Source organism: Cryptomeria japonica, chromosome 5, assembly GCF_030272615.1.
Source record: "Cryptomeria japonica chromosome 5, Sugi_1.0, whole genome shotgun sequence".
Taxonomy (NCBI): Eukaryota; Viridiplantae; Streptophyta; class Pinopsida; order Cupressales; family Cupressaceae; genus Cryptomeria; species Cryptomeria japonica.
The window spans coordinates 130,277,790-130,305,384 of record NC_081409.1 but is presented as its reverse complement, the minus strand read 5'-3'; the positions used below and the strand labels follow the sequence as shown (position 1 = coordinate 130,305,384).

The window sequence follows — 27,595 nt, the reverse complement described above, 5'->3', positions numbered from 1 at the left end:
ATATGTGCATAATGTGACAACACATTGCTTTTCTCTAGACTCAACCAGTTCATTTTTTCTGTCAAAGGTTTCACTTGTGAGTAAAGATTCATCTATGCTGGATGGCCTTGACAATGCTAGTACTGAAATGGATGAAGCCAAGGTTAGACATTCAACTCTAATGGCATATGAGATGTAAAACAAGTAGATTTGTTGATAACTTGTGAATTGTCTTTTTCTTTTTGTCTCTTCTTTTTGATCTTTATGGTATTAATTCAAGATCTACATTTTATGACTATATCATCATAAAATGCCTAAGCTAAATGTTAATTTCAGCTATGAAGACAATAGATAGAACACAATATGAATGCCTTTTCAAGGCAGACTTTTATGGGCTCAGACAGTGAAAAGATAAAATAAACTCTTTATTTTATCACTCACAATTTTGTTGCTTCTGAGTTTTTATTGTAGGATTGCCATACGTTACATGTAAGTAACATGTTTGTGGATTTCTAACACTCACAAGATCTGTTCAGGAAATGAATTTTAGTAGGATCTTCCAAGGGTCAAAATAGACTGAATCTACATTCAGATTTATCTTAGAAGGATATAGTAACATGGCACAAAACAAAGGAGTGTAACAAAAACTCTATGATTTAGGTAAATCTAAACAAATGTCTGAATAAAATATATTTAGGTACCAAGTCATAAAGCTTTTAGGGAAAAAGATTGATTTTTATGATTTTACCTATCATCCATGTGGATGCTGTTAGTTTTTAGTGATCAGACTGAATGTAAATAACTGAAACTGAAAATGTAACACATAACAGTACAAAACAACACAAGAACAACACAGCAGTACCCTGGGAAAACCTCCCTCTTGGAGGAAAAACCCAGCAACAAGATTCAGATCAGATTATATTAATGTCAAAGGGATAGCCAAGTACAAATTCGCCCACTTAGGGCATGAACAAACTGACTTATCAGAATCTTGAATTCTGATCCGAATTTGACTTGTCCTTCAATCTGATGATAATCGCCACCCTTGACTGGATTCACACAGCTAGAATGAATTTTCTATCCTCCAAGGTGAGTTTGATGACCCCAGAGTATAATGGCAAGCCCTCAATGTATATTCGCTGTGTCTTGAATTGCTTGCAGATCAGATTGCTGAATTGGATGAATGTATGAGTGTTGTGTAGAATGGATTACATCACCTTGTTTATATAGGAGATACAAGTAACTTATTTGCCTTAGTCGGCTATAATAAACTTGGCGCCAAAATGCAATAAATTTAAATTATGTTTACAAGTTTCATGAATAGGTCTTGACCTATCATGTCGTCACAAGTTACATGTTGCCTTAGCATGTTACACCCAAATAGGACCAGTCTCATATTGTAATCGCTTTAAGTTATTAAATTTTGATTGCCACTAGGCAACATTAAAATTTAATCAAGTATAATCCAAACTGGCTATTTATTTTCAACAGATGCATCCCTGGCTCTGAAACCAGCACCCATGTCGCCACTAGTGTTTGATAGCTTTTTATCACACAAGATTATTGAAAAACATTATTCAAGCTTTACACTGAAGTTCTTAATCATGTTGGAATAATAAAGAGCCCATCATGAAGCTGCAGACTTCAAGAATCAACCAAGAAATATTCCAACCACAAGAGAATGTTCGAACATGAACTTGAATGAACAATGAGATCGAAATGAAATGATTGAGGTGAAATTGATATGATACAATGTGCAAATGAGATTTGCTTATATGGGCAAGGTGATGAAGCAAAATTACAATTAACTTGTTACAAATATTAAATGTATGATGCATTATGAAACTAATATTAAATAATGAGCTATGAGTCATATTTATCTAAAATGACACCTAGGATAACTAACATGAACAATATTAAATGATTAGTTACATGTGACAACTATCTTAAATGCAAGCTAGCCTAAGTAAACATGTGAATAGGTTAAAATTATGAACTAGTTAGGATATAACCTCATTCACACCAACAGATCAAAGGTATGCCAATTCGTCGATCATGCTTGGATGCAATTAGGGTTTCTTTTGTGCATTTTATTGGAGTAATTGTTGCAAAGGATCTAGAGTTAGACTCTCTTTAATGGTTAAGGTGGATCGATAAAGGATCAGCAGCCTGTCCCATTTGGCATTTTTCAAATAAAAACACTTATTTTTTTATTTTTTTCATGTGCTCATATTTCAGTTAGAAATTTGGAATTAGGGAAGGGAAAAAACATATGTAACTCTATGAATATTGAGCTGATAGGAGGCTTGCAAATATCAGAGTGCAGTTCTGCCTCAACCAAATAGCCTAGTGGATTTATCATGATATCATTTCTTATCTTTCTTCATATGCTGGTTTCCATGGTATCCAGTTCAATTCTTTCCACTTTTTTGGGATAAAGGAAAATATATATTAATAATAAAAGGGGCACAACTAACAAAAAATTGCAGACCATGAACATAGCACCAATATGGGGATTACAAAAAGAGTATAGAGAAAGATTTATAAACAAAGAGATTGTAATGTCCCTACTTTGAAATATTATTTTAATAATAATAATATTAATATTAATATTAAAATATGAAAGAATAAAAAAAATAAATTAAATTAAAATATAAAAGAATATAATTAAATATAATTAATTAAATTTAATTAAGTTAATGAATGGTCAAAAGACATGGAAGGAAAAGTTGCGACTCCCTCAACAATGAGATATAAAAGGGAGAAGAGAACCTCATTTGAGAGGGGGACAATTTGAAAATCAGAAGTGCACATCTGATTTAAATAAGAAGTGCAGATCTGATTATGAAAGGTTATGCCCCTTTCAAAGGGCAGAAATAATGAAGAGTTGCACTCTTTCAAAAGGTGCTAATGGTGGAAGGGGTGTGTCTGCCAGAGGGCATACATGATGAAGAGGTGTGACCTCTCTTTCACATTGAGAGATATAAAGGAAAGGAATCAAAAGCATCCAGTGAGATCACCATCGATCAGATCAGATCAGAACTGTTATTAAGTTACAGGCAGTGCTTAATATGTATGGTTAATATATGAAGCCTAATAATGTTCTTATGCAGAATTTAATAGTAATATTAATATGAGTGCAATATGAATGACAGTCATACTTAATTTCATATATATTCATAATACATGAGAAGTTAGTATACTTATAGTCTAAATCATGTTATTATTGTCAGTATTTAAGAAGATGGGAATGAGATGTTCCAAAGAGGGGCAGTCTAATGCAAGCAATAGGGTAAGTCCCAAGATAGGGTGGGGATCAGCGACTCATAAGCCTTGAGGGTATAGATCCAAGATAGGTAAGGGCTTGGATCTGTAAACTTTAAGGGAACCTATTGTATTTGGTCTCTAAGTGCTTTGGTAACATACACAAACTCTTCTCCCTTCAAACTGAAGTAGTAGCAGGGTCTGATATCTATATTAAGAACTATGGATAATGAAATTAATCATCTAATGAGGAAAATAAATAAGAAGTTGTTAATGACTAATTGAAGAATATCAATCAATTTTAGTATATTGAAATAGATCAGGTAGGGGACATCACAGAGATACAAGCCCTAAAGACTTTATAGTTTCGAGACCATTGATCCATAAGCATATAGAAATATAAATTCTTTGTTGATATGAGGTGTCTAAGAAAATATTAGCAGCAGAAAGCACTTGGTTTTGTCACAGAATGCAACTGCTAATCCCTGCCAGAGCAGCTATCAGTTGCATCTACTTGTTTTCCCTGTTCTCTGGTGATTGATTCTGATAGTATCTAGTTAAATGTGGAATTACTGCTACAAGTTGGGTTTTCCCCTCTTAAAGTTTTTTATGATAAAAGCTGTATTTTTGGTGTTGATTTCTTATGTTTTTCTGCACTTTTTTATCTAATTTTGCACAACATTCATTCTTCTATGACTGTCAATTTGTTCAAGCAAGTACGGCCGTAGCTCATTACTATTGTTTTAGTAAATTTATAAGTTCAATTTGAAAAATTATGGATTGAGCAACATGGTAATCAGAGCTCCAAGACCAGACTATGTTGCGCTAATTCATGTTTCCTCTTTTGAAATTCCAGTCCTGATACTGTGTTGCAGCTATAGTGGCATTCAGGCTATTAGCAGGGAGAGATAATTTTGTTGGCAAAGTTTTGCATCATGTAATGATGTTGTAATGTCTTTTCTCCGCATGATCATTCAGCAGTCAGGAATTTGTAAATTGCTTTATGACGATTGTGAATGTTTTGATAAACATGCCTCAGCATTGAGGTGCTATTTTCTTGCTTGGAAAGCCGATTGCTGATGGCCTTCTCAATTTCCTTGATTGTTTAGACGTTGCTGAGAAGCAAGTTGTAAAGATGCTGTGTTTCCCTGCTGGCCAATTTTTGCTTGCTGGGCCCTAAGAATACCAGCAAAGGATTTGTTGATGTGTGCTAGTGCAATGTGGTTGGATGAAACCTCAAAGTTGGAGAAATTTTGAGGCTGCTTCCATTGCAACCTGAGGCACATATAAGGATGAATGCTTCAGCATGAGTATTTGGTTCCTCAGGGTGTAAAATATGAGAGCCAAGATAGAGATAGGTAAGGGTAGGTTGAAACATTGGTGCCATACTGTTTAATATTATGAGAAAGGCTGGGTGATGATGTTGGACCTCCAGTTTTGAGATTAGGTCAGCTCCATAGTGGACTATCATAGGAGTTGTAACCTTAAAAATAGAGCAGGACTGAACAAGAATAAAGGCAAAGGTGTAATTGGTTGTATCTTTAATGGGAGTGGCATTAGGTGGATTTATATTTGCTTTAATTCTGCCCTCAGCAGGCAGGTAAAGAGGGACCTTCCCACCTTTTGACACTTCATTGAGAATAATTGCCATTAAGGCAATTTGCCATGCTTACAAAATTCCACTTTTTCCTCTTTTAAGTGAGAAGAAGCTTATGGTTGGTACTTAGGCATTTACAAGTATGTTGGTATCTGTTGACGTGTATTTTGTACACAGCCTAACACAGAATAAAATACCTAAGGGTATCTTATCCTCTCTTGAGAAAAAGTCTCTAACTGCTGAAGATTCGCATAAAGGATCAGTTAGGATGACTCCAAGGTTCCTTTTAGTAGGGTCTCTGCATGTGGATAAACTCGCCGTGGTATGATGTGATTTGCTGGAATCACAAGGGGACTTACATTTGGTGATTGAATTTCCGATCTACTTTGCTAGAACACAAGCTCTCACTAACTTAGATTAAAAAAGGGAAAAAGGAAGGGGGTGAAGAGAGGATCTAATCCTAATACTAAGAATGTAGGAGCAATGATTTGATTTTTGATGAAACTCCAACTAGGTCTTGTTTTGACATCAATGGAACATCTACACAAGGCTAGTGCAATCTTCTAAGGGAAGCTTTATGATGTTCAAATCATCACCACAGGCATAGACACCATCAAGTTGATGCATATCAATGAAGAAGTGACAAATTGAAATTGAGCTTAGGCTGAATGATTCTAGTTGACTACGCAAGGTAAGTCTGCAATCAACAAACTGCTAGTAGTATGGATGTACGAATTCCACCATTAATCAATCGCATTTCCTCCATTCATCTAATCATCTACCATCTAGGATTGAAGACTCAACAAGAAACCATGCAAATTGCAAGAAACGACACACTTCACCATTACTTCAATGAAAATGGAGTTTGTTTACAATCAATGGCAACAATTTCTTGCCTTGTCCTCCTATTCTACTCTAATTGCTTCCAACTATTCTCTAACTATTCTAACTATTTACATACTATCTCTAACAATTGCTAATTAGCCTTTACAAATGAAATGCCTGGGCTTATATAGTGCCCACAATACAATTTGATGGCTTAGATCAATTCAAGATCAATGGCCAAGATTCAACAATGAAAACCCTAATTAGGGTTTGTTACAACCATTACATAACATTTAATGCTTGACCAATGACAAAATTGTATTGCTTGGACACATGTCCCTTCTAGAAAAATCGACCAATGGATAGCCGGGGTAGGTACATCGGAGTTTGTGCCACCTTCCATGAGTTAAGTACATTGAATCTGGACATGCTGAGGTGGACCTCACTGATTGGAGAAATGATGACTAGGACGCCACCTCATTTGACACTTGTAACTTGGTAGATATTCAACTTGATGTTGTTGAAAAGCTTGCTTTAATTAATTCATCTGGAAATATCTGCTTCTTCAACGAGCCCTTGTTCTAACTCCCTGTGTCCTTGATGTGCAGGATGATGATGTACCTCACCTTGGAACGTCGGATTGAAAAAGGTTGCCCATGTCCTGGCTTGATCGTCCCGGCGAAGACCGTCCTTGATCCGGCTTGATTTTCCTTGATGAGATCTCCATTTGATGCCTGCACAACATTTCAAAATTAGTAACATGATTTTGCAATACATAACATAAATTAGAGAGCAAATTTTAGGAAACTTAATGATAAGTCCTTTATTAATCATTTCCTAAAAACGACTGAGCTAAGGGAAAACAAATTTTCAAAATTCAAAATTAAGGCAATGATGATCAAAATTCGAAATTAAAACAAGAGATCTTGCCATACCTTACTTGAGATCTTAACTCTAAAAATAAAGGAATTCGCCTAGGCAAAATTTGAAATAAGATGGTCTTCAACGTGATCTCCCTTCAAAATAGCAATTTCGCCACCTTTCAAGTTTTTGACGTGATCTTCAAGCCTTTGACAAGTTCGCTCAATATAGATCTTCAAATATCGCACCACCTTGGAAGTATTAGCGCCACCTTTGGAGGATATTCGCACTTCTTCAAACACAATTTCGCACCACCTTGATTGGGATGAAAGCTCGCACTTGAATGATAAAATAATGATGTAAAAATGATAGTTTTCACTCTCCTTTTATAGCGCTCACCTCTTCCATTCATTAAGGCCGACTTGGTGATATAAATCAATTTTCAAACGATTTTAATTAGATAATAAAGGCCGACCTCCATGTCAAAACGCTCCATTCGATTTTATTTATTTATTTATTTTATTAATTAATTAATTATTAAATGCCTTTGATTTTTAATTAATAAATTTCGATTTTTAAACAAGGCAAAACAATTAATAAATGCCAAACGCAATTTTTTAAATGCTAATTTAATAGGATTTTCAAAACTCATCGATCTTAGCATTTAAGGTAAATTTAAAATGTTCATTTGAGCGCCAAATTTTGAAAATGGAGTAGACGTACCTCATCGCCCTGGTCCCTTGGAGAGGGACAGGAGCGATTCACCATTTTTGTCATGATTTCTTGTAACTCCCACGTTCAACTTCTTCATTTCCACGTTCAAATCACCCATTTTGTCGGGTCTTTCAAGTTAGATCGCCTTGCACGTGCGCATAAGTGGCTTTGGATGTATCATCGCCCTTGTCCCTTGGAGAGGGACAGGAGCGATCCTAAGGTTTTTGCTTGAAATTCTCCATCTTGATATGATCTTTTCCTTGTATCATCTTCCAAATGCCATTTAAAACCTTGTGCGTCTTTATCTCAACGTGATTTTCAAAGGATATCATGTGTTTTGGCTAACATCGCCCTAGTCCCTTGGAGAGGGACAGGAGCGATCTCCATGTCCTGGCTTAAATTCGTAAACATCTAACCTTTGTTCTTCGTTTATTGCCTTCCAAATAACGTCTTTTACCTTGTCCATCCTCGCCTTGCCTTGACTTTGAAGGAGTATGAATGTTTTTGATGAAATCGCTTTGGTCCTTGCCCAAAGGACAGGAGCGATATGAGCTTTTAGCTTGTTTGACAACATTTGGACGTTCCAAACTTTGATATATCACCTTCAAAAGACGCCTTGAACCTTGTATGACCTTGTGAAGCCTTGTCTTAACGTCATTTTTGCATAAATTGATCAATATACCCAATATCGCTCTGGTCCCTTCCTGAGGGACAGGAGCGAAGTTCGACATTGTGAGCTCGTTCTTGTTTTCTTCAACTTGCAATTATCTTCAATGCGTGAAATGACGTCCCTTCGATTCTCTTGGTGGCTTGACACTTGCTTGTCTTTTGAAATTCATGTCTTTATGGAAATATCGCTCTGGTCCCTTCCTGAGGGACAGGAGCGAACTGGGTCTTAGAATGCAAATTCCTTCAATGTGATGACCTTGGTAACTTGTGCTTGATTGAAATGCCTTGAAACGTCCTTGCCACCTTGTTGCTCGTCTTGGAAGGTCTTGATCTTGGAGGAACGGTTTTAAACTTGAATAAGAAGCAATATCACCATCATATCGCCCTGGTCCCTTGGAGAGGGACAGGAGCGATTCTAGCTCTTGTGGTCTTCATTTCACTTTATCACCTTCAAAGTTATATTCAACGGGTTCGTAATGCGCCCTTCCATTCATCCATGCCTTGGGATCGATTGAAACTGGACAAGAAAATCATGCATAACAAAAATCGCTCTGGTCCCTTGGAGAGGGACAGGAGCGAACTAGGCATTTAGGGTCCTTTGTTGATTCTTCAAAATCTTCAATTTGTCTTCAATGAGTTCCTTTCATCGTCTTCCTTGCCATCAAACACAAACTTGCCTTGATCTTTGCCTGAATTCTGTCCTATGAAGAATATCGCTCTGGTCCCTTGGAGAGGGACGGGAGCTATAATGTATTTCGCCCTGGTCCCTTCCTGAGGGACAGGAGCGATTTTAGCATTCTGGGTCATTCTCCTTCATGTTTGCATTTCAAGTTATATTCATTTGATAAAACATATTCCTTTGGACATCTTCAAATTGTCAAGTCGTCAAAATCTTGCAAGGACAAAGCAAAATTTGATTTGTAGCTCCGGTCCTTCACTGAGGGACAGGAGCGATTTTTCTCCTGGAGGTATTTCTGTGTTCATGAAAATCTTCAATTTATATTCAATGGAAAGATCTCGCCTTTCTTCATCACTTCCAACTCGAAATTTATCTTGACTCTGCAGGAATAGTAAGATATTTGAAAACGAGCTCCCGTCCTTCACTGAGGGACAGGAGCGATTTTGCTCCTACAGGCCAAAATATCATGATTTTACAAGTTTTAATCAATTCACGAGGCGAAAACAAATCATTCTCAATGCCCGGGATCAAAAATCAAAAAAGTCAAAATTTGGTCAAAATTAGTCAATTGGACAAAAATTCACATTTCATCATCAACACTTAGACAAATTTAAGCTCTGCACTCAAAAATTCCAATTGAAAATAGACCAATTTGGCGAAATCATTGCATTCAAAATTTGCATCCTAGAAAAGGAAGCTCAAAAGCTCTCAAAACTGACTGGATTCTGGCTTGAAAAGACGTTAATTAAAACCCTAAGGCTTAACCCTAAATCCAGACAACTGACTGACTAACAAAAATCCTAAAAGCGAAGCGAAAAGCGAGCGAAAACGAGCAAAAAGAGGGGGTCCCCATTTGCAATGGGGCGATGTGTGAAATGGTCACAACAGTATCCCAACAAAATTTGCCTACAATCACATTTGTAGTCTTAGATTGCTTCATTCTTGTAATGTTATTAATTTCAATTGAGTTCTCTTGTTGAGTTGCAAAGATGGCCAGACTTGATCCAGTTTTTCAACTAACAACTCTTGCAGATTGTTTAAGGTTGCTCTATGCCAGGTTAAAGACAAAAGAGAAGATAATGGGCAAGGATTGGCCTAAAATTATCGAAGGACAAACAACTAAGAAAATTCCTTTTAGGACTCCATTCAAGTGACACAAAAAATTACAAAGAAATTAATTGCCAATTTATTTTATTATTCTTGGTTAGAATATGCAATACCAAAAATAATTATAATTAATTTTGAAAAAGTTCAACTACTGCAAGTAATAAAAATTACCTACAAGAAATAATTACAAGAATAGTTTTTTATAGACCAAGGGACCTGTTGACGTGGCTAAAGCGGATAACCAACTCCTTCCGGCCAACGCAGAATAGAATGTTGCTAAGTATCTTATCCTCTCTTGCGTAAGGAATCCCTAATGCTGTTTTAGTTGATCAAATGGGACAACCTCAAGGTTCCAAATGTCAGGTCCTGACTACAGGATAACTCAGCGGTTTGATGTGTTTTGCTGGGAATGCAAGGGGGCTTACATTTGCAACAAGCTAGTCTGCATCTAACGATGCTGCAATTCTCAGACTGGGAAATAAAATCAAAGGGGAAGGGTTTAGGAATCCTAAGTGCTATGATAGGAATGACTAGTGCTGCGAGTAGACAGATTTCCATGACCAATTCTTGTTTCGCCAGAGACACCCTCACAACTCGACAAGACTAGTGCAATCTCCAAGGGGACGAAGGATTTTCAGACTATGGGGATTCATCCGGGCACCCAATTCGGGTGCAGCCTAAGATGAATACTCACAATTGAACTAGGCACAGTTTGGGTTCAAACTAACCATGCACGGTGACCTACGATCAACAGGCCCCTAATGGTATGAACCGGAGATGCATCAAATACCCCCCACATTTTTCCATTGAAATCATTGAACTCTATTTCTAATTAGTTGGAAGGAAACCATGCAAACAGAATAAAACCAAAATAACAAACACCAAATCAATGTTCATATATTGATTTTAGTTGCTATTACAACAATTTTTGTAGTAGTTCTACTCTATTGTTAATCTGCAAATTGCATCTAACTATTCTAACTTCTAAAAATCTAACTAATTCTAACCTATAAGAGTCTAAAAATCTAACCCTTTACAATGAGAGGCATCTTGCCATCTATAGATTTTTCAATTCAGATCAAGGGCCATGATTGACTACATCCAAGGGCTACAACCTACCTTCTAGAAACTTGGTAGCTTTAACCCATGCCTACTTAATCTTTAGTTGTCCTCCCAACAACTTTCTCAACTATCCACAACTGTTTGGCATCAATTCAGGTCAATTTGGTAGTTGGAAATAACTAACCCGTGTCCCCTCATTTTAAATACATTAGATGGGGCCCACAGGCAATCCTTTTAAAATAAAGCCGTTAAGTGTTTAGACTGATTTTTTGGAATTAATTCGAGCTGTGCATTTCTGAGAATGCATACACTTGTTGCATTCTAAGTGCTCTTTTGTCTTCAGTCTTGTTGGTGGACTTCAATTTTTGATTTAGCGGTGGTGCGTTTCCTCGTGCTTCGTTTTACGCTCTGCGGTGCGTTCTTCATTGGCAGTGCTTGGGACTATCTTTTTGATCCTGTGCTTCTATATCCTTGCTCTTTAGGCTTTGATTGCGATCAGGTCTCCGATTTGAGCTTCAGGTTGATGCCTTAGCTTTCACAACATCGATTGCGATCTGCAAACAATCCATTTCGACTTGAATTAATCATTTCGCAAAATTAAAAAGATTTAACAAATATTAAATTTTTTTAGGCGATGTCGGGTTTTGTTCAGCGAAGACGAAATATGTTTTCTTTTAAAACAATATAACGTCCCCTTTATGAAATTAGGGTTTTAAAATACGACTTTTTAAACAAATACACTAAGATTTGTTTTAAACACCCCTTAGTTTAAATTTGGCTAAATGATGAAGGATGTGCGATTTTCTCTTTAAGTTAAAATGTCTTGCCTTTTAAAACTTTGGCCGTTTTAATTGTTCTGGGTGATATTTTGTTGCTAAAGTTTTAGACACCCCTTTATGAAGTTTGGATATTTTGATGCAAATGGGCGATTTTTATATTTTAAATGCACTTTCACTTTGTGATATGAAACTTGGGAATTTCGTATTTATTGTGCGATTTTAACCTCTCTGCGCGACTTTGGGAAACTCTTATGCTCATCAAATTTGGGCAGAGACTGGTAATGCGTGATTTTTGTCTTGCATTTCGCCCTTCACCTAATGATTTTCGAGCCTTTAGAGGTTTCCACGTGATTTATGTTCCTTGTGAAACCACTAATCATGCCTAGTTTGCTTTTCAAGGGATTTCGGGCTTTTCAATAGAATTGCGCAATTTCTAAACTTGGTTTCTTTTTGCAATATTGATAAATACGTCGAATTGCTTACTCCCGCCCTTGGTTGCCTAAATAAAACCTACAACTTTTCTAAATTTTAGGGCAAAGTGAAGGGGCGTTTGAAGAAAATCAAGTTTTTTGGGCAAAATGTGTGATTTTCTTCAAATGCCCCTTCACTTTGCCCTAAAATTCGGGCATTTCGACTTAAGTGCACGACCTTGTTTTGTTTCACTTGTGAAATTTTAAACGCCTTTTCATAGTTTGGGTATGTCTCTTAAAATGTGCGATTTTTGGTCCTTAGCCTTTAAATCGTCTCTCTCTCTCCTCCTTTGGGCAGATTGCAAAAATGGGGGTCCCCTATCCAAGACGGTTTGTGTTGTGCAGAGCACAACATGACCCACCTATAAAGAGACCTCTCAAATATGCTGCCACTGAGTGTAGGCTGTATGGCAAGCACAAGTAATAAATAATATCTATAATATTGAACAGCAGGCTCAAATAAATGAATCTCATCTTCCTTCATGTCATCAACAGCTCCTTTAACGACCTAACATATTAACTTCACCTCCATTTTGAATCCTAACAATTATCAATGGTACAAAATATATTAAAATAACCACACTTAATAATTAAGCAGCCACAAATTGATGTAGCCAGATTAGAGAATAACAGTGGCTTCCTTTTTGGAATACAATGGCTGCAATTAAATTAACTTTTATATGTGCCCCATTTTGAAAGCGAACAAATATTGTTCATGCCATAGAAGAGGTACTTGCTGAAAATCAAGAAGATGAAGATCATTTTGATGGAGGAGGAGCAGTTGATTTTGAAGAAGCGCTAACAAGTGCACGAAGTGAAATCAAGAGACTTAGAAAGAAAAATCAGAACTTGAAGTTGCTGCAACAAGAAGAGAATGAGATGAAAACCAGGACATCTCAAGCTCTTGAAGAAGCAGAAAAAATAATAGTTGATTTAAAGGTTCAGGTTGAAGAAGCAAAGAAATAGAAGAAGAAATTAGAAAAATCAGGTTAAGCTCAAGGAAGAAAACCGTGAGAGACTTGAAGCTAAAATAGTTTCACTTAGAAAGTTAGATAAATCTTTGACACATCTGAATCATGAGAAGATAAATCAGAAAAGTTCTATGTCATTGGCTCACAAAAATCATCTATTGATAAAGGTGGAATTAGTTTCGAAGAAGGTCAAATTTCTATGTCTACAAAAGAAGAACAAACGATCAACGTGGATAGCACAAAGGATTCAGCATAATAAATCAGAAATAATGCTTTCAAAAGGCCTCCTATCTCAAGGCAAGCACATATGACCATGTCTAACAATTATTTCTTTTATGATTATTGTTTCCCTTGCAATTTTTTTGGACACAAGGCAATCAACCATAGAATGTTTGCAAGAAATGATTTCAGATTTATGAGTAGGAACTCTTTTTCTCCTCCAAGGAATTACAATTTTATATGTTATAAATGTAATAACTGTGGTCAAATTGCAAAAGCTTGAAAAAGTGGTATGACAGATTTCTCTATAGATGGTTGAGAAAGAGTAAAAGCAAAGGAGGTTACTAAAGTTTGGAGGAAGAAGGAGAAAAAAGTTTTAGTAGAATACTTGATTGTGCAAACAACCTTTCTTCACAAAATGAAAAATACATATAGTATATTGATAGTGGCTGTTCTAGACATATGACTAGAGACAACAACAAGTTTCTCACTCTTAAAAGAACAACAAAACTCTATACGAACTTTGGAAAGGTAAGACTAATTCAATTAAATATTTCAAAATTTTTGGTAGTCCTTGTTATATTAAGACAACCTTGTAAAATTTGACCTACAGCTGATGAAGGGATTTTTTTAGGATATTCTTCTAAAAGCAAAGCTTATAGATGTTTTAACAAAAGATTACGCAAGATTGTTGAATGTGCTAATGTGAAGGTTCATGAAAATGCTAACATTTATGACAAGGTGCAAGATGATGATGGTAGTTGTCAAGTAGATGAAGAAGAAAGTACTGTTCAACAACACCTTCAAATGTACAACATGGGACAGTAGATGTAAATTCTGAAAATGCATCTTCAAGTGTTCAACATGGGACAACAGATGTAACTACAGAAAATGCACCTATAAATGACTAGGGTAAGAACACATTTAGGTCCTTTTTGAAGACTTCATCAAAGTTTGTTCAAATAAATCATCCTATTGATCAGATTTTACGAGAGGATAGACCAAGAGCCAAAAGAAGAAGTGTTAACTATTTTGGAAATGAGGATATCTCCTCGCTACTCATGATTGAGCCTAAAAGTTGAGGAGGTAGCTGAAGATAATCATTGGTGGCGGCCATGGAAGAAGAGCTTGAGCAAATTTAGAAAAGTAAAACTTGGGAACTTGTCCCAAGGCCCAAAGACAAGAACGTGATTGGCACAAAGTGGATATACAAAAATAAGTTAAATAAAGATGGTAAAGTGGTGAGGAACAAGGCAAGACTTGTGTGCAAAGGTTGAAGGTATTGACTTCAAAGAAAATTTTGTTCCTGTTGCACGTTTAGAAGCTATTAGAATGTTCTTAGCCTTTGCTTTCTTTTTGGTTGTAAAGTTTTTCAAATAGATGTTAAATCTGCTTTTCTGAATAAAGAATTTTATATAGAGCAGCCATATGGGTTTTCTATCTCAGAAAATCAAAACTATGTATGCAAGTTAAAAAAGGCACTCAATGGTCTTAAACAAGCCCCACGTGCTTGGTATGCTAGATTAGATAGTTATTTGCGGTAGTAGGGATTTGAAGAGGGATAGCGGACAACAATCTATATGTTAAAGAAGAAGGTAATCATATGCTGATTGTTTTAATTTATGTTGATGATCTGATTTTTGGTAGTGAGTGTGAAGAGATGTGTCAAGTTTTTGCTACTAATATGGAGGAGTTCGAAATGTTCATGCTAGGTGAGTTATCCTTCTTTCTTGGTTTGCAAATTCATCAATCAGATAGAGGCTTTTTCATTTCTCAAACAAAGATTAAAAATGGATGATTGCAATCTTGTGAGCACTCCACTAGTGACATGATGTAAGTTAAGTAAAAATGACGAGTCTCTAGATGCTAATCAAACTCTATATAGGTCTATGATAGGAAGTTTATTATATGTTACAGCCACTAGACCTAACATTATGCAAGCAGTTGGTTATGTTGCTAGATTTTAGGCTACTCCTAATGATACTCATGTTCATGCAGTTAAGAGGATCTTGAAGTATCTTAAGTGTACTATGGAATAAGGGTTATGGTATCCTAAAGGTGATAATTTTACACTTACAACTTATATAGATGCAGATTGGGGTGGTTCTATCGATGATAATAAGAACACAAGTGGAGCTGTATTCTTTCTAGGTGGCTGTCTTGTATCTTGGCTGAGCAAAAAAAAATCTTCTACTTCATTATCGATAGCTGAAGCGGAGTACATTGCAATAGTGTCTTGTTGCACACAAGTTCTATGGATGAAGTAAATGCTAAAGGACATTAAGGTAGAGTATGACTGTCATGTCCCCTTTCTAGAGTGGACATCGGAGACGGAGGAGTTGGCCTATCATTGGAGTCTCGTAGGCTAGCAGAGGTTGATTGGGACTCATTCAGTGCATATAGTGATTGGATTTTGGCTTTACAGGCAGTTTGGAGCCAGTTTGGAGCAGTTCCTAGATTTTAGGGGGTATCCCTAAATTTTAGGAGGTCGTGACAGTTGCCAGTCGTGAGGTTATTCATGACCTTTTACATGGTTTCAGTTTCAAAGAGATTGGGCTTGTTTCCTAAATTTTAGGAACATCCCTAGATTTTAGGGATGAGACTACCAGTGAATCCTTGATTTCCGACTTCAGTCACAGACAGGTGACAGGATGATTTTAGGGTTTGTAATGTCAGTTGGGCATTTTGTGGCTATTTGGGTTATATTTTTAATATTTCCTAAGTTAGCGTTTAATAATTAAATAAGGCTAAGTTGTTAGCCATTTTGGGGTAATAAGGGGATTTTTGGTCTCATCTGGATGCGCGTCCTATTGTGTGATAGCTCGTTGGAAAGATCTTGAAATTCTTTAAATCTTTCTCTTTGGTCTCAGGGCAATTCCGTGAGCGGATTTCTGTCTATGGGGAAAAAGGTCATTTTCTAGTAACATGACCACTTTAAAATAAGAAATTATAACATTTCCACTAGACCACGCCACTTGGAGACAATTAGGGTTCGATTTGCAATTGAGAGGGGTTATAAGGGGATAGGAGCTTCATTCTATGATTATCTTTTACACATTTTACATCTTGGATTTGAGATTTGGCTCTGGAAGAGCTTTTCAGCATCTGGGACGCCAACCCCAATGCCTTGCCTGTTTGGGACGTAGCCCCCAATACAGTGGTTTGGATTTGTTTGCAGCTATTAGCATCTTGGAGATTGTACGGCATTCTTTCTGGAGGTTCAGCAATTCTGACAGAGTTCAGCGTGGGGTTTGGGGTTTCTAACCAGTTGGGCGTACTTGGCAACCATACGGCTGTACCTGGCAGCCACTTTCCTTCCCACGTGCAGCATTTGGAGGGCTGGAATCTTGCCACAACTTCATTCCTAGTTATGTTACTCTTTCAGCATCCAGGTTGGAATTATTCCTGATTGTAATCTTCCTGAAATTATTGGAAATCTTCATCTGGTCAAATATTTGATTTTATATTCAGAAATCTGCCTTGAATCGAATTTGTTTTGGCTGTATATGAACTTCATTTTCAGTACTTTGTTCATGTACTTGTACTTCATTATTTACTTGTTGAAAAATCACCAAAATACAAAAAGAATTCAACCCTTCTGCAACTTCTGTCTATTTCTGAAAGAAAATATTAATAAGCAGGAAAAATCAATTTAAATAAATAAAAATTACAGCAGATTGGTAAAAGAGATCCATCAGGGATCTTTCAGTGGTATCAGAGCTTTGATCTTGCCAGCCTGTTGGGTGAAGATCAAGAGTTCTAATTCAGATTTGAGTTTAGTTTGGTTGAAAATCAAATTGGACATCATGACAGGGTTGTTTAGAAATAAACAAGCAGGAAAAGAATTTGAACAAACACCTTCAAGGAGTTCCAGACAGTCTAAGGGTACAACTCCTTCAACAAGTACAAGGAGAAGGTCTCCTGCCAAGACATTCAATGATATAGTTATGAACAACTATGATAAGTATTGCTCTCTTCCTAAAAAGATACGTGACCACCTTTCCTTCACACAATTCATGGGTGTACCAGTTGAAGATGACTTGATGTTTTCAAGTCCACGTCATCAACCAAGAACAAAACAAGAGTCAATTGAGAGCAAGGGAAGCAAAGGAAGAGGAGCAGATATGATGTTTACCAGTGAGATTGGTAGGAAACTATTTGAAGATTTTGAGAGACATGTAGATCCAATTGGTGCCTCTTTGGTTGGTTACAACGCTGTCCCATCATTTTTGGTGGAAGATGTGAAGGAAGAGTTTGTAACTTCAAGCAATACACAAGACATTCATGAGAGGTTTGATGAGTTTTCAGATTGCCCAAAGACTGATTTTGAATCAGCAATTGATGAAGAACATGAGGTTGAAATGGACAGCGTAAGTTTGGATTCATTTCTCACACTACTTCCTCTTCTCAATTGGGAAGACCATGAGGAAAGTCGAAATTTAATGGTGTGTAGTGAATCCAAAGATTTGTCACCACAGTATGATCATAATTCTGAAGTCCATAACAGCAGTGACGTAACTTATCTTCCTCAAGATATGACAGCCTTTGGTCATGAAGAGAATAGAGATTTGCATTCTACATTTGCGGGTGCTTATGGTACAAGCATGGGTTATGCTGATGCAAATAATACAACTCACCATAAGTCTGATTTTGTGTACTTTGGGGCAGCTAATATAAAACATTGCCAAAAGTTGAACGAAGATTGGTTACATAGAGCTGCCCAAGCAAAAACGCTTGCTGCCCAAGCAAGACACCACCTCCAAAGAGTCAAAGAGCGTCACAATCGGTTAGATGACGCAAGGATACAAAGAGAATCATCCATTAGATCTTTATTTCTTCCAAGGGAAGAAAAGGACAGCGAAGATATATTGAATGGAAATAGAAATCAGTTTGATTTTCTGAGTTTGATCAGCAATTTTCCTTCATCTAATGAGTCAAATTTGAAACCTTGCATTGAGAACATTCAAGTTGGGAAGACTAGGTGTGAAGTTTATGAGTTGTTAGGTGGCATTCATAGTGGACCAGCCACTGAAGGTTTATCCATGTTGCAGAACAAAAACATCTACTATTCATTTGTGGACTTGTCACCTCTTTCATATGATAGGGCAGCGATGTACTTATTAATGGGTGACTCAGTTTTCTTAGATGTGATAGTGGGCTATGAAGATCAACGTGTAAGAGACTATATTTGGTGCATGGCTAAACAATATATTTATTTGGCATCCTCCAATGAAGACATACTAACTTGCGGAGAAATTGGGCAAGTTGCAGCCGCTGATCAAAGGTTTTGGAGAGGTTTCCATCACACTTTGCTTGTTGGAAATTGTCTTATTGATGGGTCCATTTCAACATTGAAGATTGGTGGTATTTATGGTTTCACAGTGGCTATAGAGAGACACGGTATCGAGGATGCCTCTTACTATCATTGTCTCTTCATGATAGATGGATGTGGATTTAGTTTTATTTGGGATCCAGGTGTTGATTCATTTGATACAGCGTCTTATAGGGATTATAGTATGTTGCTCCAGATATTAAGATTATATGGCACTTATATCAGAGGAGAGCAGCAGGAGCAGTTTATGTCCTACAGGTGGTATGTGTGGGATCATGGTATAGACATGTGTAGTACCTTCCTTTCGTGGATCCTACATGGGTTGCTTCACTTCAGATGTATAGATGTAGTCGTGGGTGTACAATGGTTGTTGACACTTGGACGGTATGTTCGGAATATCACGAGGATGGAGCTGGAGTTTACCCACTATCCATCTCAGTTTATCGAGCAGAGTGGGACGACAGTTGATCCACAGGTTGATTGTCATCAGATAGCTGGCGTGGATGAGTTATGTGATGTTACTCCTAGTGAGTACTTTGAGCCAGTTGATGTGGCAATTTCACCTGATTCTCTAGACAGGGTGATTGTTTCATTGCTAGTTGGTGATTACATATTTTTAGATGCCAGCTTGGACAGTGATGATTTTAGTCAGTATTATATATTGTCTAGTGAGTTGGCATTAGATCTTCCGGCACATCAGCAGCAGTGTGTGGCAGTTGTGTGTCACTTGTGTCAGATGGGGTCAGATCACAGAGGGTCTTCCATGGATTGGCATTCATTGGATATTATGACGGATGTTATGCATGTTGGTGATCACAGACACACTAGTGGTCTTGGCATTTATGGATATTTGATCTATGGAGATGATATAGTTTTCCATTGCTCACTTGAGGTATTCAGCGGGAGCTATGCTTCGCTCTGGGACCCAGACAGTGTTGATTTGACAGCACAGGTGCTTCAGCATTTTGAGGAGCCATTCCAAACCGGGGCATTGCATGTTGTTTATATCAGAGATGAGCAGCAGTTACATGCAATGATTTGTTTACATCTTATTTGGGATGGTGGAGGATTGGTGTTTCAGTTGCTTGTGGGCAAGCAACTCCGAGAGGGGAGGCTTGTCATGTCCCCTTTCTAGAGTGGACATCGGAGACGGAGGAGTTGGCCTATCATTGGAGTCTCGTAGGCTAGCAGAGGTTGATTGGGACTCATTCAGTGCATATAGTGATTGGATTTTGGCTTTACAGGCAGTTTGGAGCCAGTTTGGAGCAGTTCCTAGATTTTAGGGGGTATCCCTAAATTTTAGGAGGTCGTGACAGTTGCCAGTCGTGAGGTTATTCATGACCTTTTACATGGTTTCAGTTTCAAAGAGATTGGGCTTGTTTCCTAAATTTTAGGAACATCCCTAGATTTTAGGGATGAGACTACCAGTGAATCCTTGATTTCCGACTTCAGTCACAGACAGGTGACAGGATGATTTTAGGGTTTGTAATGTCAGTTGGGCATTTTGTGGCTATTTGGGTTATATTTTTAATATTTCCTAAGTTAGCGTTTAATAATTAAATAAGGCTAAGTTGTTAGCCATTTTGGGGTAATAAGGGGATTTTTGGTCTCATCTGGATGCGCATCCTATTGTGTGATAGCTCGTTGGAAAGATCTTGAAATTCTTTAAATCTTTCTCTTTGGTCTCAGGGCAATTCAGTGAGCGGATTTCTGTCTATGGGGAAAAAGGTCATTTTCTAGTAACATGACCACTTTAAAATAAGAAATTATAACATTTCCACTAGACCACGCCACTTGGAGACAATTAGGGTTCGATTTGCAATTGAGAGGGGTTATAAGGGGATAGGAGCTTCATTCTATGATTATCTTTTACACATTTTACATCTTGGATTTGAGATTTGGCTCTGGAAGAGCTTTTCAGCATCTGGGACGCCAACCCCAATGCCTTGCCTGTTTGGGACGTAGCCCCCAATACAGTGGTTTGGATTTGTTTGCAGCTATTAGCATCTTGGAGATTGTACGGCATTCTTTCTGGAGGTTCAGCAATTCTGACAGAGTTCAGCGTGGGGTTTGGGGTTTCTAACCAGTTGGGTGTACTTGGCAACCATACGGCTGTACCTGGCAGCCACTTTCCTTCCCACGTGCAGCACTTGGAGGGCTGGAATCTTGCCACAACTTCATTCCTAGTTATGTTACTCTTTCAGCATCCAGGTTGGAATTATTCCTGATTGTAATCTTCCTGAAATTATTGGAAATCTTCATCTGGTCAAATATTTGATTTTATATTCAGAAATCTGCCTTGAATCGAATTTGTTTTGGCTGTATATGAACTTCATTTTCAGTACTTTGTTCATGTACTTGTACTTCATTATTTACTTGTTGAAAAATCATCAAAATACAAAAAGAATTCAACCCTTCTGCAACTTCTGTCTATTTCTGAAAGAAAATATTAATAAGCAGGAAAAATCAATTTAAATAAATAAAAATTACAGCAGATTGGTAAAAGAGATCCATCAGGGATCTTTCAATGACCATCTTATATCTATCTTTTGTGACAACACGAGTGCTATTGATATCTCTAAGAATCCAGTTATGCACTCTAGGACTAAGCTTATTCATTTTAAGTATCCTTTTCTAAGGGAACAAGTTATCAATTAACAAACTAAGTTGGAATATGTTTTTACTAAAGAGTAGATTGCAAATTTGTTTTCTAAGCCTCTACCAAAGGAAACTTTTGAATTCTTGAGGGAGAAGTTGGGAGTGATTTCACTCTTTGATCCACTGTTATGATTCAGGGAGAGCTTTTATTGTCATATTTTATGCCCCATTTCAGTTATGCAGGTTCGATATCAGTCATTGATGTCAAAGGGAGAGTAGTAAGTCAGGGGGAGCAACATTATTTCAGAGTAGCTTTGGTTTTAGGTTGGTTACAAATCGAGTTGCCATTGATGACAAAGGGGGAGTTTGTTGATTATTTTGTCATTGATGTCAAAGGATTGTTGTAAAGAGAATTGGAACAAAATACTAGTCAAGTTGCTGATTTTTCATCAACTACTTGGTTGTGTGGTTGAGCTACTTGGCTACCTGGTTGAGCTACTTGGCTTGTGCTTGAGCTACTTGGTTGTGTGCTTGAGTTGCTTGGGTGTCTGCTTAAGCTATTGCCTGTCCACTTCACTTGCTTGCTTGTCTAATTTCTTGTGCCAAGTCAGAAATATCTGCGATGTCATCCTTATTCATGGGCTACGATAGCTTGAAAAAGTCTCACCTTATTCATGGGCTAAGATATCTTGAAAAAAGCAAGTCAGCGGTGTCAATATTGATGATATGCGTTTTGTTTTGGTCAAAAACATTTTCTTTATATTCTCTTGGTGCAATGGCGGTTGTAAGTAGGGAGCTGCTTGAAGCCTTTGTAATGTCTTTTTTGACCGGACTGAAATTATTTCAGAGCATATGTGGTATCGTTTTGGAGAATATGTGAGACTATTTTTGGAGTATTCGTTGACAGCACGTTTTATCCATCGCATTTTTCTTGAGTCGTCTTTTTTCTGTTAAGCCAAGCTATTTCACCTCACGTTTCAATCATAAGTTTTTTTGGAGAATTTGTTGTGTGCCATGAAAATATACAGTTTATGTAGGACTATCGTGGCTCTCATTTTTCCCAGCTGATAGAGATTCTTTTAAAGAATACTTGAGATCGTGGATGTAGTAGTGGGCCTTTTTTTGTTATCTCAGCTTGAAGATGAGTTGTTCTTCTTACCAGTTTTGTACTTGGGAGACGTTTTTTGCATACATGTGTGTGATATTCGCTGAATCAAAATGATTCTTTATCCATTGCTTTTTTCTTGGCTACAAGACTTTTGAGAGTATACTATTGGCTGAAGATGTTTACAAGTTTTTAAGAACCATTGTGGCTCAGAATTTTTTTGGTCTGATTTTTGAGAGTTGATGTGATTATATTGGACTGGTGTGAAGAGCAATTATTTTTTCAAAACATTGGTGGTCATTGATAATCTTCACTAAGGGCAATTTCACTTGTCTAGAGGAGACAGAGCGTAACCTTGAGGTCGAGACTTGTGGAGGTTTAATGAATGCAAGTGCTGCTGTTGATATCAGTCTATCATCTGATGTAAAAAGCTGAACGAAGTTGGTGCTCATTTGGCAATTGAAAGCTATTGATGTGCCGTGGTTTTTTACCCGTAAGGGTTTTCCACATGAAAGTTGGTGTTTGCATCTTGATGTTTGCTCTCTCTATATTTTATGTGGTTTCGTGCTTTTAAAAGTTTAAAATACTGATCCACCCCTCGCCCCCTCCCCTGCCCCTCTCAGTATTTTGTGTGTGCTTTTCAGTTTGAACATTTGGTTGTTAGTGCCTTTTAATTCTAGACATTGGATTATTCTTTTCATCAGATGTCTGATACTTACATGCTTTTCTCACCAAGATCAGATATTAGGTAGTTTTATTTTGATGAAGAGGCACTTGACAAATACATTGCTCTTTAAGTATATCAACAATCTTCAGTGAGTTAATTTAATCCTATCCCGAAAGTCCACTTGTAGTGTGAGTTAACAGTGTTAATGAAATTTAACATGTTTCACTTGAATCTTATTTTTTTTCAAGTACTGATAATATTTTCAGTAAATATTAATTTAACTGAAGTTTTAAATGTTGCAGGCAAGATTGTATGAATTAATAACTGCTCGGAAACCTGCTTCAGTTAATGAAGAAATCCCATGGATGATTGATGGTGCTGGCTTGCCACCTAATGCAAGTGAACTGCTTCCAAAGATGGTACTCTATCATATCAGTATCCCTAAAAAGTTTTCATTTTTCTTATGTGAAGCATTTGAATGCTATGTTCCTTAGTAGATAAAAGAGAGATCAATAGTGACAAGTTCCTTCGATTGCATATTTCTGTGTGTTATCTGTTACATTTGTTACAAGTTTTCTAGCTGAATAATGTGGCAGGATTGATAACAAATAATATTTGTAGCATATGCAAAAACCTAACTGCTACTAACTTTAGAATAAGTTAGGAGTCAGGGAGCAATCACCAAAGTAACCTAACAGTATTTTATACATGTCCATGTCTCATTACAGCTTTATCAAGTATGGACTTTAATATTCTTACTTATACTTTAGATGATTAATTGATGATTAAAAGAATTCTGAACCAATGCCTTGGAAATGATGTTAATAAATGCAAATTCAACATGTGCCTAGACAGTCACAAACTTTTGTAATTATATAGACCAAATGCAAATCTGGTTCATCATGTTAACTTGTTAGTAACTATATATGATGTGAGATACGAGAAATACTCAAATTAATAAGTACCTTGGTACAAAAACGTCTATTAGATATTGTATATTATTTGATGTTAAAATTAGGCCATTTACAGGATCTGAGACCTATCTGTTTAGTTCCTGTGCTCTTTTCCATTGCCCTTGAGCTGAAGAGTGTTGAGGTAGAACAGGGTGCTTATACGTATAGCTAGGCTTAACAAGGAGATAGCTTGTAACACAAAATGTCTCTACAAATAGATTGAACGGTTGTTGGTCAAGTAGAACTTACTGCTTGGGTTCCATATGTTTTGGAGTGTCCAGTGAGGTGTTATTTATTTGCATATGAATAAAAACTGTCTTTTCAAAATTTTTTGTGTTCTTTATTTTTTTTGTGTTCCTGTTTGTAACTCTGCACAATTGCAAGCTAGTTGTTCATTTGACCTACATGCTGTTTGCATCACTTTCTATCTGTTTTGATCATTTGTTGTCTTTTCTTATCTGATTGGCAGCTTTTCACACCCATCTGACTTCTTGGTGTTCTGTTTCATCTTCTTACATTTGATAAAACTTTCAGCAATTCTTGAGTTTTATTAATATTTGTAAATGCTTTGATACCTTGCGCTCATGTTTACCATTGCATTTGGGATTGTTTTCAAGCGCTTCCAATACATTCCTGTAAGAATATTTGGTATTATTTGTAGAAGCATTTAGTGATTGAAGTTTATGTTGGTTGTCATTAGTATTATGTTTTATTGGGCTGCATTTTGGGTATATTCTGATGAATTTTAATGGCCAACGGGCGAGACTTTTCCTTTGGACAATCTCTTTCTTTGCACTTATATTGTTTGAAAGGTTTGTCCTCTTCTTTGGATTCGATGTGAGTTCAGACTGTTTCGATGCTTGTCCTTGTGCTTACTTGTGGCATGACTTCTTCTCTTGGTCGGATATCAGTTATGATAGTGACTGTGTTTTTACAGTGGAGCTATCTTGATTATTATTGGTGCGTTGAAGTATTCTGTGCAGGCCTGGAAATGAGTGAATATCTGCAAGCTGTTGAATGATTTGCTATAGTGAAATTGCTCTTAAAAAGATCCACGTTAAGCTTTAAATATGATCATTCAAGATAGAAACTGAAGGCATTTAGTGTGACACGTACCTTTTTGGCATATGTTTTGATCATGATTGAACAGTTACTGCTAGTATGTTTTTTTTGGGGAGCCGTTTTTTCTTCAGTGGCTGTAACTAAGTCCTTAGCTTCCAAAAGAAATGCCTTTTCAGTATGTTCACTGCTGAGTCGAGATGATTAAGCTTGGCGTGTATTTTTTTTTTTTTAAATACTGGAGATATATTGTATTGCGTAAAAAATCATTTTGGCAGCTGTGTTTCTTTTTGTGTATTGTGGAAAGCATATCGTGCAGGTTTTTTATCAGCTCTGTATGATGGACATTAGTTTGTGTGCAATGTGGCGATGACAAGGAATTGTGTTTGTCTGTTTTGGAGTTATGGATGTGTATCGAGTTGAATCATATAGCAGTCGTATTTTTGGGGGGGTTGAGCTGTGTCTGGGTGTATGCCCGAAAATTTAAAACTGGGATTATACGCAGACTTTGGTGAAACATATTTAATCATTGCAGAATTGTGAGGTTTTGGCAGTGCCGTTTTTTAGAAAAAATAGCCTTTGTGTTATGATTTGATGTCAAATCTATCAAATCGAAGAAGTATGAATGCCTTTTTTATTTGATTTTATTATGGGAGATGCCGTTAAATAAAACTTTTTCCTCTGCAAATTACATGGGGAAGAATAAATTTATGTGATGTCGTATTTCCTGAAGCGGTTCTTTTTGGAAGATTCTTGTTATAAATAAACGGCTCTGTATACTTGTTTTTGAGCGTTTTTGTTAGTCTGTCTGGTAAAAATTTGGTTCATTTTTTGTCTGTGCAGTGAAATGAGTCGGTAAGGAAGTTTCAGGTTTTGGTATAATAAGATTATGATATGAAAAGCAACATAGGTGGGATAAGTTGAAGATGAAAAATTCAAGTGTAGTATCATTGATAGTATGAATGAGGATTGAGTATTAGATTCTTCTGTGTGCTGCATTCAGGTAGTGAAGGAAGTTTTTAAGTTCAGATACTATCAAGATTTTGTGCTGTAAAGTCATACATGTTCAGAGGTGTAATAAATCTGTCTTGATCTTTAAAATCAGAAAGGTCAGAGCCTCAAGGTTTCTATTTTTGAGTTGGTGCTCATTTAAGGTCGGTGCCTTTATATTGAGTTGGTGCTCATAATGTGAGTTGTAGCTCACATTTGTAAAAGGGTTGGTGGCCAGTTTCATTTATGATAGTACTTTTTGTGCCGTGGTTTTTTACCCAAATGGGTTTTCCACAAGATAAACATTGTGTCATCTTTGTGTTTTGTGTTCAGCTTACTCATTTGGTAAAATTTGTTCAAAGTTTTTATGATACTTATTCACCCCCTCCCCCTCTCAGTATCTTTGATTTTGTTTTCATTATTAGGTTGCATTTCAAACTTTCACATATCTCAGAAATCTTGCAACTTAGTCAAGTCATTTCACTTGCTGTTACAATATTTCATAGATTTTTTCATATTGCCTTAGACCCAATCTCAGAGGGAAACCCTGTCAACATTTTGCACACATTGGCCTTTATAGCTTGCATCTTAATCACTTGATCTCTTGTACCTTAGTCACTCTTCATTTATGGTAGTATCCTCTAGCATCACGCTTGCAGAACTTTATTTTAATGTAGAAATTACTTTGAGAATTAAAGAATTTACCTTGAGCTGAGTACATTGTTTTACATTTGTTTGAATTTGCTCTGAAAATAAAAAGTAAAACTGTCAAAAACATTTCCTCTTTACACTTGGTCAAATTTTGCAATTAAATTCAGGGCTTTTATTTTGCTTAAACAAGCCTAGTTTAATTTATCACACTTTTTGTTTGTCTCTATTTCATTGTTTTAGTGTTTAGAGATCATGTTCATAATTTGTGCATTTATGCTTTTTGGTGCAATTCATGAAGTATACTGTATATATTGTTTGGTTTCTTCTAACCTAGACTTTAGATTTTTAATATTTAAATTAGAATTGGAAATGCAAATGCTACTATTTCCCACTCCTACTCTATCCATCTTGTACATGTTTTTAGTAGGATTGGCCCAGAGCATGTTTTTTCTTCTCATTTAATCATTGTATGAATATCCCTAATCAAGATCAACCCCTCAAAGCAGAAATGAACGATCATGTTATGCAACTGATCCTTTTCTCAAATCAAAACATTGTTGGTCAACATTTTTTCAGCTTGATCTCTTATCCACTTTGTTCTATCACCTTTGTGTTACTCAATTCCAATCCCTCAGTGTGCATTACAAAGTAGGGCAATTTTGTGAACTTGGAGCTCACAAGCAATGACAATTCTTCTAGCAGCAATAACAAGGCAATCACCTAGACCAATGGAATTTTTGATGCCTATCTTTATCTATATTTTTGGTCGTTTTGACCCAACCTTTAGAAGTCAAGCGTGTGGGGTAAGATGTGTAGTTTTCCTTGCATACAAACTCTTCTCCCATTGATATTGAGAATTAGCTGATTAGAAAAGAATAGAATTTTTTGTTGGATCATTTTGATTTGTAGGGTACACCATGTATCAACTAATGACATTTTGAATTATGCCTGAGTTCCAAAGTTGGCAGCTGTGTACGTTCATTTTTAGCTGATTAGCCTAGGGATTCAGATAAACATTTGAGATCTTGTAAACAATGAAAATGA

General features: G+C 36.7%; 1 protein-coding gene across 6 annotated transcripts in view; it reads left to right on the top strand.

Annotated features, from left to right (window-relative positions):
- Positions 1 to 27,595, top strand: part of LOC131076618 (inositol hexakisphosphate and diphosphoinositol-pentakisphosphate kinase VIP2) — a 311,202-nt gene that overhangs the window by 193,575 nt on the left and 90,032 nt on the right. For all 6 annotated transcript variants that reach the window (XM_058013892.2, XM_058013893.2, XM_058013895.2 and 3 more), the window contains exons 20-21: positions 68 to 142; positions 23,201 to 23,317. In XM_058013892.2, the coding sequence (XP_057869875.1) occupies positions 68 to 142; positions 23,201 to 23,317 (192 nt within the window). The remainder of the gene's footprint in view (positions 1 to 67; positions 143 to 23,200; positions 23,318 to 27,595) is intronic.